Raw genomic sequence first — 16,437 nt, 5'->3', positions numbered from 1 at the left:
TCGGCCAGCGCAGAGTTGCTCAGTTTCCCCATCTGCAAAATGGGCACAGCAAAGAATAAGGTTGCTGGAAGTAAGTGCTAGAAGGCTGGATGCCCTAAGGCACCGAGAAGGGCACCGAGAAGGTCCCTCCACGTTGAACGACTGCGTCTTTCAAGCGTTCTTCGAGGTAACACCCTTCAGTAAAATCAATACTGAATACCATCTAAGTGTGGGAATGAAACAGTCTGAATGATAATACTAGTATTAACATTCTGGCCCCTGGCGATCTTCCTCCTTTTCTTACAAGTGCGTATGAAAGTTATGCATTTAGATGTGTCATTTTTTTAAATCCAGCATTTCTAGGAGAAGGGCGTAAGGAGAGAGCTTTCAGCTTGTGTCATCCTTAAAATTGTCCAGCCTCTTGGCCTTTGAGTGGTCACTGCAGAAGAATCCTAATGCCCCCTATGAACGACTGCTTCTTATAGAGAACTTTCCAGAGTGCTAAGCACCTGTCTCCAAGGCTTCTTATGAAATGGCAGGCCACCTTTGGAGTCTGGGGTCTGGTGGAACCCAGCTCAGCCACGGACAAGCTCTGTGACTCAGCTTCCCATCAGTTCAAACCCTCCACCCCTTATCGGAGACCCTCAGGCCAGATGTGACCTGGGAACTCCTGCTGGCTTTTGAATGGTGATCCAACCTGTTGATAGCTGGCAGGAGACACCAGGGTGGCGTCCGGGGGACTGTGTCTCTCTACCACATCTGCACAGAGAGGGGCAGACAAGGACTCCAGATAGCCTCACATCAGAGCAGATACAGATTTTGTGGCTGGACTCTGAAAAAACTTGAATTTTCAGAGTTTGTGCGTTTCCTGGCTGTGGGATCTGCCGTGGGGGAGAGAAATTAGCCTCAGCTCCCCGTTCCAGCAAGCAGAATGAGGGATTTACCGTCAACAAGCAGGGCCAGGGTCAGTGGGTGGAAACCTGTGGGGAAAGGGGCACTCTTGTGACCGACTCTGGGGAATTTTTGCTGAAGGCAGGACAGGGTGATAAGATACAGGGGGTGGGGTTGGGCTAAACTGACCTGGCAGGATTCCTGCTCAGACTGGATCCTGCAAGAGTAGGTGGGAAGCCCAAGGTCGGTTCCGTGACAGAGGCTCCAAGGAGCCTGACCAAAGTGTGGTCAAGAAGGAAAGGCTTTGTTCGTGTCCACCCGGCACATACCACAGGCCTCTGTCCACTGCAGCCAAAGGCCTCAGCTAGCGCCCAGTCTGATAGAGGACACAGACCTCCCATTCAGGGGAAGACAGTGTGGGGGGGAGGACCCCTACTGATAACAGCTCGTACCGACGAGCACCCACTGCGCACCTGGCCTGTTTTGTATCTGTGGACACCTGTTCAGCCTTGGGAATCACCCAGGGAGGAAGGTGTTGTTCTGGTTCTCATTTTACAGGTGGGGAAACTGAGGCACACTGAACCACACTCGTGAGCCCAAGGCAGACGGCTGTTCACCGGTATAAGCCACAGCCCATGCCCTGAGCCAGGGCACTCTGCTGTCTTAGTACTATTATTATCATCAATATTGCTGGGGAAGAAATGAGTTGGAGGAGAGGGAGGAAGGGCATCCCGGGCGGAGAGCAGCACTTGGCGAAAGGCCCAGGGGTGGGAAACAGGCAGAAGGTCTGGAGAACAAGCAGTCCCTCTGTCTTCTGCTTGGAAGTTGGTGCAGACGGAGGCCTGGACAGGCTCAGCCAGGGATGAAGCGGAATGGAAGGAATGGAAGCTCGTGCCCAGATTGTGGAGGGCCTTGGACCCCGAGCTTGGAAACGTGGAGATCTGGCAGGCGGAGACGCTCCTCTGATGCCTGTGAGCTGGGGAGCGAGGGAGCGAGGGAGCGTGCGGGCGGCAGGGTGGACCCCGACAGGCTGCGAGGCCGGGACGCTGTGTCTGGGGGCGGGGAGGAGTCCTGAGCCTGCAGGGGCTTGGGGGCGCAGAGGGGTGGGCAAGCTGCGGCACAACCCTGGGGCCAGTGCAGGTGGCCCAGCGGGGGCTGGGAGGAGGGCAGGGGAGCGGTACCTGCTCAGACTTCAGGTGTGGAAGGGCTGGCCTCCAGGCAGGTGAATTCCGTCCACAGTCCACTAGGCGGGAAGCCAGGGACTGGAGTGGGCAGCCTGGTGTCCGCCCCCAGCCCTGCCCTTCACCGGCCTGTGACCCTGTGGGTAACATCAGGATCTGGGACCTCGGTGTCCTCTTATAGTAGGGAATGAGGCTGCCCAGCAGGAAGGGTTGTGCTGGGAACATGTGGGCCAGGCCCTTAGGAAGGGACACCTCCCACCCCTACAGGGAGATGGAACGCCGCCGCCAGTCTCAGCGGTCCGCTCCCCCGTCAGAATCCATCCCTCCGTGGCCGTTGAACCATTTTCTTGCAGGAGCAGGGCGGGGTGGGGGGATGGCTCGCGGAACAGCCATTCCCCTGCTGGCTGGACACACCCTCCTCCAGGACCAAAGCCCTGAACTTGGCAGAGTCCAGACAACCCAATGTCACCCCCTTCCTGGGCTCTTTGGGCTTTGTTTCTGAACTCGAGAATGCAGGCCAAGTTTGGGTGCCACCGCTTCCTACATGCCCTGCTGGATCGGAGTGCCTGCCTGGGGCTAGTAATTCCTAGAGCCCTGGGACCTGCCTGGAAGGGTCATTAGTGAGGGGTCACCAAGGAGCAGTGAGTGACAGAGCCCTTCCTAAGGCCCCCAGTCCTGCACCCAGTCTCCCCATTCTCTCGGGCTCCCTCTCCTATGTCTTTGGTTATCAGGGTAAGTTCCAATATCCTGAGTGGTGGTTCTTTCCAAGGATTCTTCTAAGGAAAGGCTGCTGGCCAAGGAGGCGCCCAAGGGAGAAATAAAGCTGTCCACCCCACCTACCCCCCACTCTCCTGGGGATTGTGCGTTCCTATTGGAGAAAGCAGGGGTAAGGGAACGCGAGTGTCTCCAGCTGACTGGCCTTGGCGCCCGACCTGTCCACGTTTGGATGTCAGGTTCCCAGATGCGGAGGTCAAAGCCAGGGCCTGGGGGCGTGCAGACCCTGTGGGGGGAAAGGTGATGCAGTCGTGTCTTAGGTCTGTCTTAACAGAGGACCCCAAGCTGGAGGGCTTGCTACAGAAACTTACTCTCTCGCAGTGCTGGAGGTCCAAAGTCTGAGCTCAAGGTGGGGGCAAGGCTAAGACTCCTTCCTTGTGTCTCCCAGCTGCTGGTGGCTGCCGGCGTTTCGTGGCGCTGCTTGGCGGGTGAGCTCCCCACACCCGTCTGCCTCTGTCTTCACACGGCTGCTCTCCCCGCGTGTCTCCATCTGTGTCTTCACAGGGTCTTATAAATTGCCATTTAGGGTCCTCCGGGATGACCTCATCTCAACCTGGTCAGATCTGCAAAGACCCTCTGGACACACAAGGTCACGTGCACAGGGACCAGGAGTTAGGACTTTAGCATGTCTTTTGGGGGGACACAGCTCTACCCACAACAGGAGAGCAGCCTGGATACCCCCAGGACTCCGTCCGGCAGGCAATGACTGTGTCTGTATCCAAATCAAGTTTGCAGCGCTAGATGGGGCTGGCGGGGTCATCCTCCCCCAGGAGGGGCTGGGAAGGATGTGCGTCTGTGTGGCGGCGGCCCCCAGCTCTCCCCGCCCTGCATGCGGCCGACCTTGACTCTAGATGTGATGCTGATTACGGATGAGAATCCGCGGTGGCTGCCGTTTTCTCCAGGCCTGCTCCGTACCGGGGCCCTGGCAGACACACACTGCTCGTGAGCAAAGGTGGAGTCCGGGCAGCCTGGGTTTGAATCCTGGCCTGGCTGTGTGGCCTTGGATCAGGGTGCACGCGGTGACGAACCAGCCCCAGCAGGTGCTCCCCGAGCACAACATGTGGTCACTGCTGTCACATACCCTCGCGCTCGCGCTGCCGGGTCCGTGGTCTGCCTGCCCGTTTCACTCAACAGAGAGGACAAGGCACTGGAGGGGAAGAGGCCGGCACTGGAGGTGGGAGCAGAGAGCGGCCCCAGTTGGGGGGCTGTGAAGCCTGTGACCTCTGTTGTGCCCTGCTCCTGCTCTGCCTTTACCCTCACTGTGCCTCGGGCACCTATTTACAGACCCGAATCGGGGCTATCCAACACCTGCCAGGAAGGACCTAGGACGCTGCTTGTTCGAGACCTCACTTACGGAGGGGCAGGTCAGGTTTGGAGAGCTGTGTGGATGCAGTCATAGGGTGCCCGCGGGGGAGACAAGGGGCCTGTGCTGATCGGAACCTCCTCACCCGCCCCTAGAACTGGATCCAGAACAAGTGGAGGGGGAGTGTTCTGAGAACAGAGGCCAGAGGCTGCCCGCTTGGGGAAGAGCTCGGAATGGCTGTGTGATGGGGCCGGGAAGACTGGAGGGGCACATGAAGATGTGAGGAGGTGTTGGACGGGACAGGAGCTCACCCCGTGATGGCAGGGACCCAGTCTTTCTTGTCCCCCGCTGTACCCCCAACACCTCGGATGTCTGTAGGAGATGTTCCATAAGTCTGTCTGCAGTGTTTACTAAAGCACGAGGGAGGCAGGCTTTGCCTCACCAGCAGCGCCGTCCCAGCTCCGGAACTTTATGGTCGACCACTTGAACAAGCAACATAATCCCACTCGGCCTCAGTTTCCCCATCTGTGAAGTGGGAGTATTAAGAGTTGAGCCTGTCTGTAAGGCCACCAGAGGCACATTTCCTCTGGACCAGCATAAGAGCAGAACCCACTGGCCCCAGGCATGGCAAGTGGGAGTCTCTGTGAGGTCCCCCCCACTCATGGAAGACGACAGGTGTCACTTCTGCTGCCCATCCAGCCCGGGATGACGAGCAGCTGTCCAGCCTCGGGACAGTCACCGAGGACAGCGCATTGCAAGGCCTTCAGGGATGACCGGCAGAACCATGGGCGATGCTGGAGGCAGCCGGCATCACAGCTCTGACGGGAATCCCATTCTGCCGCGCGGCCCTAATCGGCAGCCGTTACAGAATCCCCCATGGTGACGTGCATTGTCCCGTCCACCTCACCCCGTCACGAGGCAGACGTGTCACCATCCCTGTCCACCCAGGAGAAGCGAGGAATGAGCCGGGCACTCCTCCCATGGCCTCTGCTCCCTGCGTCCAAGACCCCTAGGGGGCAGGAGGCACGGTCCCAGCCGGCTTCGGGAAGCACCAGGCTTCGCCACCAGGGGGCAGAGGTGCCCCCGCAGCGGCCGGTGCCTGGAAGTAGGCAAGGCACGAGCGGCTGAGGACAGCGCTGGTGACAGTGACAGAGCTGGCAGCCGTCCACCCCTTACCCCCACCCCCCAGGCTGGCCTGGCTCCCGCTTCCGCTCTGCCACTTGCTGACTGGGGCTGCGGGCATGTGCCTCCCCCCCAGCCTAGATGGCCCTGGAGGACACAGTACAGCTGCGGTGGCTGCCCCAGGCCCTGGACCCCCTTCGGACCCGGCCGCATGGGGCTGGGCTGACTCCCCGCTCCGGGTGGCCCAAGGACACAGGCTGGCGTCCCTGAGCTCCAGAGCTTGCCCTGGTGGACTCGACGCCTGGAGGCCCGGGGAGCAGACCTGCGAGCCCGTCCTGCCGTCCGTGCCATGTGCCGGAAGTGAGGGGCTGAGCCAGGGGTTCGCGGAGCCCAGGGGACCATGAGAGTCCCCTCAGATGCTCGTTCGTCATCCCCAGCCCTGTCCCCGATTATCCTGACTGAGGTTCCCAGCAGGAGCGGGACAAACCCCGCGGCTCTTTCTGATCCAAAGTCTCGGTGCCACGGGCCAGGCCCGTCCCACAAGTCACCTTTGGTCCCAGTGCCTTTCCTGTGAAGACAAAACCTCGGGGCCAGCCCCTCGGCACAGTCCTACTGTGTGCCTCAAAGACACCTGGATCCCCATCTCTGGCCACGTCTGTGGGAGCGTGTGGCCCCCACAGAGCTTTGTGGTTCTCAGTCCCCATCCTTCACACGCACCGGTGGGCGCTTGGTGCAGCGAGGCCCCTCACCCCCAGGCCCACCCATCTTACAGATAGGCAAACTGAGGCCTAGAATCACCTGACCTGGTGGCAGGGCTGGCGGACCCCAGGTCCGGCTGCTCCGTCGAGGGCTCTCTGTCCCATCAGAAGGACAAGTCCCTCTTGGTGACCAGGGCCCTGTACCAACTCCTGACACCCCACTGGTGGGTGGGAGGGATGACTAAATCTCTGGTCTGGGGGAAGAAAGGGCACGGTTGAGCTATCTGGCCTGGCATGGGTCCAGAGCAAGGGTACTCTGACAGTGTGGGGGACTGGGACCCCAGTCTCCCAGTCCCTTTCACAGAAGGCATTTCCCTCCCGGGAGTCTTCGCGCAGATGGACCCTGCCCAGGGCCACCCTTGCCATATAGTCACTCAGTTCCCACCCGCTCATCAGGCCCGGAAGGCCCCATAAGCGAGTGGAGGGCCTGGTGGGCGCCCAGAGCCCCTCTGCCTGCCTGCGGGGGCGGCAGCTCAGCGAGGGCTGTCACGTGGGGCCTCGGGCCCAGGAGGCCCGGTCATCTGATGCTTCCCAGGAAGCCAGAAATCAGGGTTTCTATGTCAATCTCTCCATTGTAAAGCCTTGGCTGCGCACAGTTTTTGGTTTTTGTTTTTCCCCCGCACTGCAGGCTGTGCAGAATCCATTTAGGGGCTTGGCTCGGTTTGTGGCCACCCCATTGTCCCCTGTTCTGGGGGATCGGAACGGTCTTGTCTCTTCCTGGCCTCAGCCTCAGATTCCAGCCCGGGGGGTTGGCTGCTCCCCTGGGCTGTCGAACCCCACCCCCATATCCCTGTACCCCTCGCCGCCTTGCACCTGCCCAAACCCAGGGCAGCGTCACCTTCACCTGAGTGTCCTATACACACTGGCCCTGGGTTCTTTCATGGAGGTCCTCAGCTGAGGCTAGGGCACGGTGACAGCAAATGTCCTTAACACAGACCCGCAGACAGGGTTGAAGGCCCTCAGCCATCCCTACCTCTAGAATTTCTTGCTGGCCCCTTGTTCCAGAACGCTGCTCTCCACCACGGCTCCCAGAGCCCCCTTCCCACCAAGACCCCCCTCAGCCCTTCCTCCTCTCCCTTCCTCCCACCTCCCCCGTGGGCTGCCCTTACCCACATGCCACCCATTTTCCCTTTAATTTCTCATCCAGAGGGGTCCGCCTCCCTCCCACCTCGAGCCGGCCCCTGCTGCCAGACTGCCCGTCAGCCCACCCACCTGAGCGTGCCCAGCAAACAAAGCCAGCCCTCTCCCCCGGCTTGGGAAACCACCATACATCACGTCCCACCCAGAGTCCAACCCCACAGCCCTGCTCCGCCCCACTTGCCCACTGGTGGCTACCGTGGCTCTGCCTCCATGCGCCCGGCAGGGCACGTTCAACAGAGCATTGGCCTTCCTATGGTCGAACGTCGTCCCTCCGCTCCTGTGCCCGGATGTTTAACTTCCCTTCTCAGACAGCGCCGCATTTCTACTGCGCGCCGGGTTTGGGAACGTAGTACCGACCCAGTTTAGTAGTCCCTGCCCTCCTGGCTCCTGGCACTAGGGCAGCAAATTCCCCAAATGACCAGAGGGCAACCCCGGAGCGCAACCCAGGGTGGAGGCAGCCAGAGAAGGAGGAGATGGCCGGCGCCGAGGGAGGTGTGTGGTTCCCGGCCCAGCAGGTGGATGGGCGTGGAGGGAGCATACAGGCTCCAGGGGTGTTTCTAAAGAGGTGAGAAACCCCCAAGGGTAGGAAGGGGCCAGCTCAGTCCTTCCTGGCCTGTCCGCTCACACCAGGCCGTGCAAGTCTCTGCCTTGGGGATGACGGGCTCTGAGGGAGTTCACAGCCTCTGGTCTCCACTCCGTCGAATTTTGAGCTCAGGGCGGGGAGTCTGATGGTCATGACCCTGCCTCCCTAGGGTGAGGGTCATGTCTGACCCACAGCAGGGGCTTGGGAAATGCCGATTGACTTTAACCGGGCCATGTGTCCCTGCAAGGTTCTTGTACACTTCGTACGGGGCTTTCTTGGCCCTCAAAGCCACAAAAGCAGCCCATCTGCTGCTTGGCCTGACCCTGGCAAACCATCCCTCCTGGAACATTCGGCTGAAAAGAGCTTCCGTTTGGGGGCTGAGCCAGGCCTCGCCACTGCCTCCTTGAAGCTAACTCCTGTCTATACCGCATCAGACTGCATGAGCTAGCCCCCACCCAGGGAAGGGAAGGAGCCCCTTTCTCAGGGGGCGGACACTTTGGCTCTGCCATGAAGAGGCAGCAGGAGAAACACATACTCTGGCATAAAGGAACCAGGGGCCTCTGGGCCTCAGTTCCCTGTTCCGTGTGACACGGGGGTGGGGGGGTGGCCTCTGAGCCTCCGCTGCCTGCTGAGATTCGAGGATCCGCAGCTCCTTTCTCCCCACTGATTTACGGGGGAAGTGTCTATGGGAAGACAAGGGAGCAGGGGTTGTGGTGCCAGCAGACCGTGATCAGCACAGGAACGGCCCTAGGGACTGTCCAGGAGGTAGGATGAGGGCAGCGATGCTGTGGGGCCCTGTCTGATGGGGGTGGGGGGGGGCTGTTTGCGTGCCCGTGCCTGTGCTTAGAAGGCCTGCGTTGGCCCAACTTTGCCATTTGCCGATTGTAGGTGCTGGGCGGGTTTTTTTCACTTTCTAGACCTCATCTCCTCTATTGGGGAATGGGAAGAAGCTTTCCCACCTCTGTATCGATACTCTAAATAAATAAATAAATAAATAGAAGAATTCCTACCTGGTAGAGGGAGATTGGCCTGAGGCCAAACATCTAAAGTGCTGTGCAAAGCGTGGAGAGTGCCAAGGCTGTGGCCGCCCTTCACTGGGGTCACTGTCCCCGGCCGTCAAGTCTTAGGGTACCCACTTGTTTCTGTCATCCCTGATACCTGGAGGGGTGGGTGGAGCGCCAGCTCTGCTGGTTTCTGCGGTGCAGAGGCCACTGGTGATCCCCCCAGGCCCCCGTCTGGCAGCCCCTCCACACCAGGGGAGGGTGACTTGTCATGCCCAGGCTGGGCTTCGGTGGGGTGGGGTCCTGGCCCGGTGCCCAAAGGGGTCAGGAGGTCTCCACCTCCTGAGAGAAACTGGGAGGAGTTTGCGTTCACGTGGCAGGGTCTGGAGGGATCCGCGTGGGCACAGCCTTTGTGGGGATGGCCAGGAGGGGGTGACTATGGGTGAAGCATTGGCAAAGGGGTTCTGGCATGGGAGGGGGTAAGGAGTCCCTGAGCATCGTGCTTGTGGCTGCGGTGGCCGGCTCGGAGAGGACGCTTGGGGTTGGGTTGTGCGTCCCATGCCTGTTGGTTTCCTGGGGGCATAGGTGGCCCTCGGAAGACCTGAGGGGTCCAAGCCTGACCCGGAAGTGGACACCTAGGGGGCTTTGGGGCGGCCTTGGCCCAAGAGGAGCAGACCCCGCCCCCGCTAGTGGCCCCGCCCTCCATGCCCCGCCCCCCCCGATCACACCCCTTTGCTTGAGGCCCCGCCTCGGCCCGACATAGCCACGCCTCCTATCCCGCCCCGCCCCCAGGACCTCCCCTGTTCCGCCCCCGGACCGGGCCCCGCCCCCGGCCCCGCCCCCGCCTCCGTTTGCGCCGGGTCCGCGCTGCCGGCCGCGCTTCTGGCGCTCCATGCTGCGGCCGCTCGGAGCAATGATTAACCCGGCGGGCCAGCCGGCGCGGGGCCCGGGGCGGAGGCGCGGGGCCGCAGCGGGACCCCGGAGGGCAGCTCGGCTTCCTGCTCTCGCCCAAGTTTCCTCGTAGAGGGCGCAGTGCCGGCCAGGGCCCGCAGCGCGGCGTGGCGCAGGGCGCGGCGGCGGGCGCGCGTGGGCGCGGAGCGGGCCGCCAGGGTCACCATGAGGACTCTCCGCAGGTTGAAGTTCATGAGTTCGCCCAGCCTCAGTGATCTGGGCAAGAGAGAGCCGGCTACCGCCGGCGCGGACGAGCGGGGCACGCAGCAGCGCCGGGCCTGCGCCAACGCCACCTGGAACAGGTAAGGCCGCGCCCTCCGGGCCCGCCCGCCGGGCCCGGGGCCCCAGAACCCGGGGAGAGGGAGCCTTCTGTCGGGCCCGCGCGCGAGGAATGGAGCCCTGAGCGCCGCGCTACCTCGCATTGAGCAAAGAACTTGCTCCGCCGGAGTTGTGCGGGCGGACAGGGAAGTTTAATGCAACGTGTTTCTGGAAGGGAGGGACGAGACCGCGGACTCGGGACTCGTCCTGCAGCGCCCAGCTGGTGGGCAACGGGGTGGGCCTGGAGCCCGCGTGCTTGCCTCGCACCCGGGGGTCTTCCCACGTCTGCGCCCGGGTGCTCGTGGCCATCTGGGAGGTAAATCGAGCAGGAAGTGTTTTTCCCATTTCTCAGATGAGCCGACGAGCCTCAAGGGCGCAGTCGGTGGGTGGCCGCTGCGCTTCCTGTCTCCGAGTAAAGGTCCCTTTGGTCGGAGGGAGGTGGGCGGGTAGCTTCCCCTGAGCGGCCCCTTGTCCTCCCAGCTGTCAGCAGGGGTGCAGCAGCTGCCTGGCATTCCTGAGACGACCCTCCCCCCTGGGGGCCTTTCCCAGACTAGCAGGGGCGTGGGAAGTCCCCCCACCCCCAAGCTTTGTTTGAAGAGCAAGGCTGGGATCCGGAAAAGAGATGGTTTATGTAGTGGGATTCCCCAGCGTGTCTGTTCCTGATCCCTTTTCAAAGTAGACATTTCCACCAAAAGGAAAAGGGAGGGGTGGGGCACGGACTGAAAGGCTGTTCGGGGCGGGCTGTGAATGCCGCCCCCCCACACACACACCTGGCAGGGAATTGTTGCCAGATGCTCTGCTGGCTGTGGTCCTGGCCCCCAGGAACCCGGCTGTCCATGTGGCCACCCAAGGAGAGTTTCTTGAGCATCCCAGTGGGCACAGGGCCACCAGCCTGAGACCCTTGTCTGGGCACTAGGCAGGACCCCATCATCCATGTGCTTGGCTTCTGTTCCCTACCAGGTTGCAGACTGCTTGTGGCTGGGTTTGCCTCAGTTTCCCTATCTGTCAGCGGGTGTGTGCATTCCTCCTTACAGGGCCGATGTGGAGACAGTGAAGGAAGGTCTGTCACGGGAGAATGTCAGTGACGCACTGACTGCACAATGTCCCAAGAGTTGATTTCTCCTGTCTCAGAATTCAGGAGAGAGAAGCTGATCCCCTGCCCACACCAACACACACACCAACACACACACACACACACACACACTTACTTCTCTGCTTTTGCTTAGTGGTAGCCAAACAAACTTAGTTCAGTTTCCAGCTCTGCCTCTACCTCACTGTGTGGCCTTGAGCAAGTCAATCAACCTCTCTGGGCCTTAATTTCCATAACCATAAAATGGGCTCCTAAGGGTGTCTGCCTCAGGGGCTGTTGCATTTAGGGTTTAAATGCAAACATACATATTCAAGCCCTCTGCGCAGTGCCCAGCACATGGTAGGGACTCACGGGTGTCTAGACAGGGGAGGGCATCGGCTCAAGGGCTTAGCCTCCTGCCCTTGTGACCCTGGGGCCAGCTCTGAGTCTTGGGGAGCTCCGGGAGGGGACTGCAGAGAAAGGCCACCTGAGTCCCTCCACTGCTTTTCACTTAATGGCATTTAGAACCAGCACCTGCCAGACTTCAGAAGAACATGTTTCCTCTCCCCCTGCTTGAGTCTTCCACCCCTTGGGCACCTGACTGCTCCCATCTGACGTCTTGTACTTCTCCTATGCGCCCGACACCTTCAGGTCCCTCGGTTCACTTAGCCCAGAGAGGGAGTTACTTCTCTCATCTCCCCTTTGAAGGTGCAGAGGGGGACACAGAGCGCCCAGCAGACCTGCCCATGTCAGTGTCACCCACATAGAACACGGTAGGGCGTGAGCCACTGCTCTCTCCTCTCCAGACAGAGGGTGCCGAGCCAAGGAGAGGCAGGGCGCCTTCATCTGCCCTTCCCTGAGTGGGAGCTGTGTCGGGCTGGGGTTCCACTCTGGTTTCTGCCTGCCCACCCCTCCTTGCAGTGCCCCCTGTGAGGCGGGGCAGGACAGTAGCCCTCATACAGGACAGCCGTGTCTGCCTTCAGGGCCCGCCTGGCTGAGCTGGGCACTCCTCATTCGGAGTCCAAGGCGTCAGGGGGACAGTGCTCCCTCCGTAGCCTTCTGCCTCCTCCAGCTTCTGGTGGTTTCTTGGCTTGTGGCAGGCTGCTTGTCTTCACGTGGCCTCTCCTGGGTCTGTGATCGAAACTCCCTCTCCTTTCTCTTGGAAGGACACCAATCATTCACTCTGGGGTCAACCGCATCCCAAATGATTCTGTCTCAGGATCCTTACCTAACTACGTCTGCGAGACCCTGTTTCCAGAGTAGACAAGAATTTCTTGGGGACCCCATTCAGCCCACCACAGTGACCCTGGGCGCATCCACCAATTTCCTGTGCATGTTTCCTCATCTGGACATGGGGCCAACATACAAGGCTTGCTCTCGTGAGAACGGGATCCGTGCGCTCACTGAGACATTCATCCCTGTGACTTGTTCTCTCATTCCTTCCTGTGCTCCCTGGCACTGGGCGGCTTCTGGGGCCACGAGTCAGCAGAGAAAGAACAGCTTCCTGAGTTGGGGGAGGGAGTCAGGAGATAAACAGGGACACAGGTAAAGGGATGAGGTCACCGCAGGTCGCAGGTCGCATTTAGTGCCTGGGAGAAGATCAACTGGGAGACAGGTGAGGGCTGTCATTCTTTCCTCCAGGATCTCGGCTCCGGGGGTGCAGGAACGGGAAGTGTTCGAGTGAGTGCTGGCTGCCAGGCACAGTTGTGTCCTCAGCCCTTCTCTGCTGGGCGGGTTTGTCCCCTGAGCCAAGCCAAGCACAGGGCCCCAGACAGGCTGTTCCCACCTGCAGCTGCAACCCCCCCCCCCCACCTCCGTCAAGGGCCGGGACAGGACGCTCTGTGAATGCCTTCCTCCTGGGCCTCCCCAGTTAGCTCCTGACAGGGTTTGGACCCCGTGCAGGGGTGGGGCGACTAGTTCCGTGGAGGTTATGCTCTTGAGCTGAGGGGCGAGAGGGAGCTCCCCAAACCTCAGCCCGAAAGGCCTGCCCAGCGCAGGTCCCCTGGGCACGTGTTTGGGCCAGAGGTGTTAACCGTTAATGGAGTTCATGTTAATTCTCATTCCCTGCTGGGCCTGAATGCTCTGGGTCTGGAGAGCCCAGCATCTGTCCCAGCTTCTAGCTGTGGGAGGGGAGGCCCCAGGCCGGGGGAGTGTGGGCCGGTGCTGTGCCATGCACACTGCCCAGCGTGGGACACTCCCTCTGTCCCCATCGCCTCCCTCCAGGGCAGGGGTGATTGTCTTCAGCTTGCAGAGAGGGAAGCAGGTGGGGGGAATGGACTTGCTCAAGACCGCACGCTAAAAGTAAATAAATAAATAGATAAATACATAAAAGAATTATCATCAAAAAAAAAAAAAGACCCTATACTAATATCGGGGTCTGGGGGTCTGACCCCAGGTCTGACTTGAGGTCAGGGCTCAGGGACCAAGAGAGGTGGGTATTGGTGGTAAGAACCTGGAGGCTGGCGGCAGACGCCTTGTAGGCACTCCCCTGCCATGGGCAGGGGCCGCCCGATTCCATCAATGCTAGCCCCCACCCCCAGCTCTGCACTCACTTAGTGAGGGGTCCTGACCAAACGCCAGACCTGAAGGCGCTCCTGTCATTCCCCAGCGGCCCTCAAGGTGGGACTCAGCAGCCCCATTTTGCAGGCGAGGACACTGAGGCTCAGAGAAGTTTGGGAACTGGCCCAGGTCTCTACAGGGAGTCTGGGCAGAAGCTGGGATCTAACCCAGGTCCAGCTCCAAAGCCTGCATGTCTGCCACCACCTCAGGGGAGGGTCTCTGAGGGGCCGGTGGAGGCTCCCGGGTGATCCCTTGGTTGGGGGTCGGGGTTGGAGGCTGCCGGGGGCCTGGGTTTGGTTCCCCATACCCCACCCCTGCCTAGTGGCTGCTCTGGGCCCTGAACCTCCAGCCCCGCCGGGGCCATCAGGGTGGGGTCCGCGGAGGAATGGCCCCAAAGATGTCCACACCCGGCCCCCGGAACCTGCGACTATGTTAAAGGCAAAAAAAGGACTTGGCAGGCACGATGATGTGGAGGGTCACGCGGTGGGGGCCTGGTGTGGTCACAAGGGTCTTCCCGAGAGTGAGGCCTGGGGCTCAGAGTCGGGGAGGAGGTGTCAGGATGGGAGTGGAGAGCCAGGGTGCCACGGTGCTTCCTGTGAGTGTAGAAGAAAGGGCCTGAGCCAAGCATGTGGGTGCTTCCAGAAGCTGGAAAAGGCCAGGCAGCAGATTCTCCCCTAGAGCCTCCAAGAGGAGCGAGTCACAGAACACCTTGAGATTAGCCTTGTGAAACTGGTTTGGAACCTCTGGCCTTCAGAAAGGAAAGCAAACACATCTGGGTTGTTTGAAGCCACTAGGTTGGTAGAATTTGTGATGCTGACACCCGTTCCCCCCTCCCCCCTGCTTTCCCCCTCCCTCTGCACCACTGAGCGCCCTGGGCCACCACCTCCCACACCCCGGCCCGGGCTCCATCGTGGCCCCAGAACCGACCTCACAGCTGGGAAGGGGGCACTGTGCTGTCCCCTCCACAGTCAGGACTGGCACAGGTCAGAGCCCTTGCTGGGTGCCCAGGGAGGGGTGGGGGTGGGCACGGGCACGGACCCCTCCTGCTCAGCCAGGAACCCTGTTAGCGCTGGGGACGAGCATCTGAAGCTAGGAGGACTGAAACCCGGGTGTGAGTGGGACCCGTTTGCCGAGGAGCCGATGCGGCGGACACGGGACTGGAAATGGCGTCATCACCCTGTTCACTAGCGGGTCCCCTCGGGGCCTGGCCGGGGGGCACAGTCGGCTTCCAAGTTGCCTACCTCCTGTGCCTTTCACTTGGACGTAGAGAGGAAGCCATGGGCCCTGCTCCGGAGGCGGCTACAACAAAGCCGGGTGGGCCCCCCTTCATCTCTTGGCAAGGACACTGGGGCTCCATCTGGTCACCCTCAGATAGGACAGGGGGACTAGAGCCTCAGCAGTCAGGTGGGGTGGAGGAAGGAGCCTGGGTGGCCCCGGGAACCTGGTGGCGCCCAGCTCCCCTGCCCTTCCTCGTTCACATGGCTGTCCCTTCGCAGGGACTGCTGGCTGGGAAGCCAGTGGGACACACCAGGCCTGGACACCAGGGGGAGGGGCCCGAGGAGGTGGCCGCCCTGCTCAGGGTCCAGGTCGGCCTTCTGGCGTCACCTGGCAGAGGCCTGTCCCCCTCTGTGTGTCCTCAGGCCGTGTCCACATTGAGGAAGGCACCAGAGAAGGCAGGACTCTGCTTCCAGGTCCTTCCAGGGGCCTTACCCTCTCCAGGGTCCCCAGAGGTGTATCAGCCGACCTGACCAGAGGCCGGGCGTGTGGTGGGCCCGACCCCTTCAGCCTCTGCTGGGGCTTTCTGTAAGGGGGGGTGGGCAACCCTGAGCAAAGTGATGCTGGGCCAGAGGCCCACACGCGGTGTCTCCTTCAGCCCACCACCCCCAAACCAGGGTGACCACAGGCAGGCACCCCCAGGAGCCCTACGGTGAGCCCTCCCTCTCCCAGTTTGGCTATGCCCCACCCCCCTCCTGGGCCACAGACTCCAGGGACGCTCTGGAGCCTCACCAGGGCTCTGGCACCTTCTCTTTGCTCCAGACCCACCTCGGGCCCAGTGAAGAGACTCTGGGACTCGGCCCTGCCCTACTGTCCTCCCGCACAGGGGAGGGGGACCGGCTCTGCGAAGGACAGCCCGGCGGGGAGAGGCCACGGGTCTCACCCGGAAGTGCCCTTGGAGGTCGCCTGTGGTTTCCTCGGGACCATCTGCCAGTGCCCACTCCGGGCCTGCCCACCTCTGGTCGGGAGGCCACAGACCGGGGTGGCTGGGGAGAAAGAGAAGTCACATGCGGGCCTCTTGCTCCCCGCCCTTCCTCTCCCTGAGTGGCTTACAGCAAGTTTTTTTGTTTTTTGTTTTTTTCGTGGCCCAACTTGGACTTGGGACAGAAGGGGAACCTCGGCCCCCGGCCGGGGAGGACCAGAGGGAGCAGGGCCCGTCCAGCCGGGGCAGCGAGGGAGGCCGTTTCCAAGCCAGCGACCGTGGGCGGATTCCGAGCCAGCGACCCGGGTCGGACGCCCACGGGCCAGGTTCGCGGGCTCTGCCAGGTGTCGTGCTCTTGGGACGCTGGGCAGTTCTTGGCTCCCCAGACCCTCGTCATTTCCTTCCGTAGCCTCGGGTGTGACAGGCCCCCGGTGTGGTGGTTAGAAGGGAGAGACTGAGAAAACCAGAGCGGATGGTTGAGCTGTGGTGGGAGCTGCTGGGGACACACCCTTCCTCGGAGACAAGCTAAAGATGCCCCAGTAAGTGTCACCCGCGGGGCACCCCACTGCCGGGCACCGTCTCCTTTGGGCGCTGGAGTTCAGAATCCATGG

General features: G+C 61.3%; 1 protein-coding gene across 8 annotated transcripts in view; it reads left to right on the top strand.

The window, feature by feature from the left end:
• The window catches only part of PRR5 (proline rich 5), a 51,648-nt gene that overhangs the window by 13,564 nt on the left and 21,647 nt on the right, over positions 1 to 16,437 (top strand). For 3 of the 8 annotated variants that reach the window (XM_082739840.1, XM_082739839.1, XM_082739841.1), the window contains exons 1-2: positions 9,849 to 9,985; positions 16,236 to 16,365. In XM_082739840.1, the coding sequence (XP_082595966.1) occupies positions 16,358 to 16,365 (8 nt within the window). In that variant the 5' untranslated portion in view covers positions 9,849 to 9,985; positions 16,236 to 16,357. Of the gene's footprint in view, positions 1 to 9,587; positions 9,986 to 16,235; positions 16,366 to 16,437 lie in introns of those variants that run through there. The other 5 variants (XM_082739835.1, XM_082739838.1, XM_082739836.1 and 2 more) reach the window with 3 other exon arrangements.

The sequence above is a fragment of the Mustela nivalis genome (genome assembly GCF_964662115.1).
Source record: "Mustela nivalis genome assembly, chromosome: 7".
NCBI lineage: Eukaryota > Metazoa > Chordata > Mammalia > Carnivora > Mustelidae > Mustela > Mustela nivalis.
The sequence above is the reverse complement of the archived record's forward strand: the minus strand, read 5'-3'. Positions and strand labels throughout refer to the sequence as shown.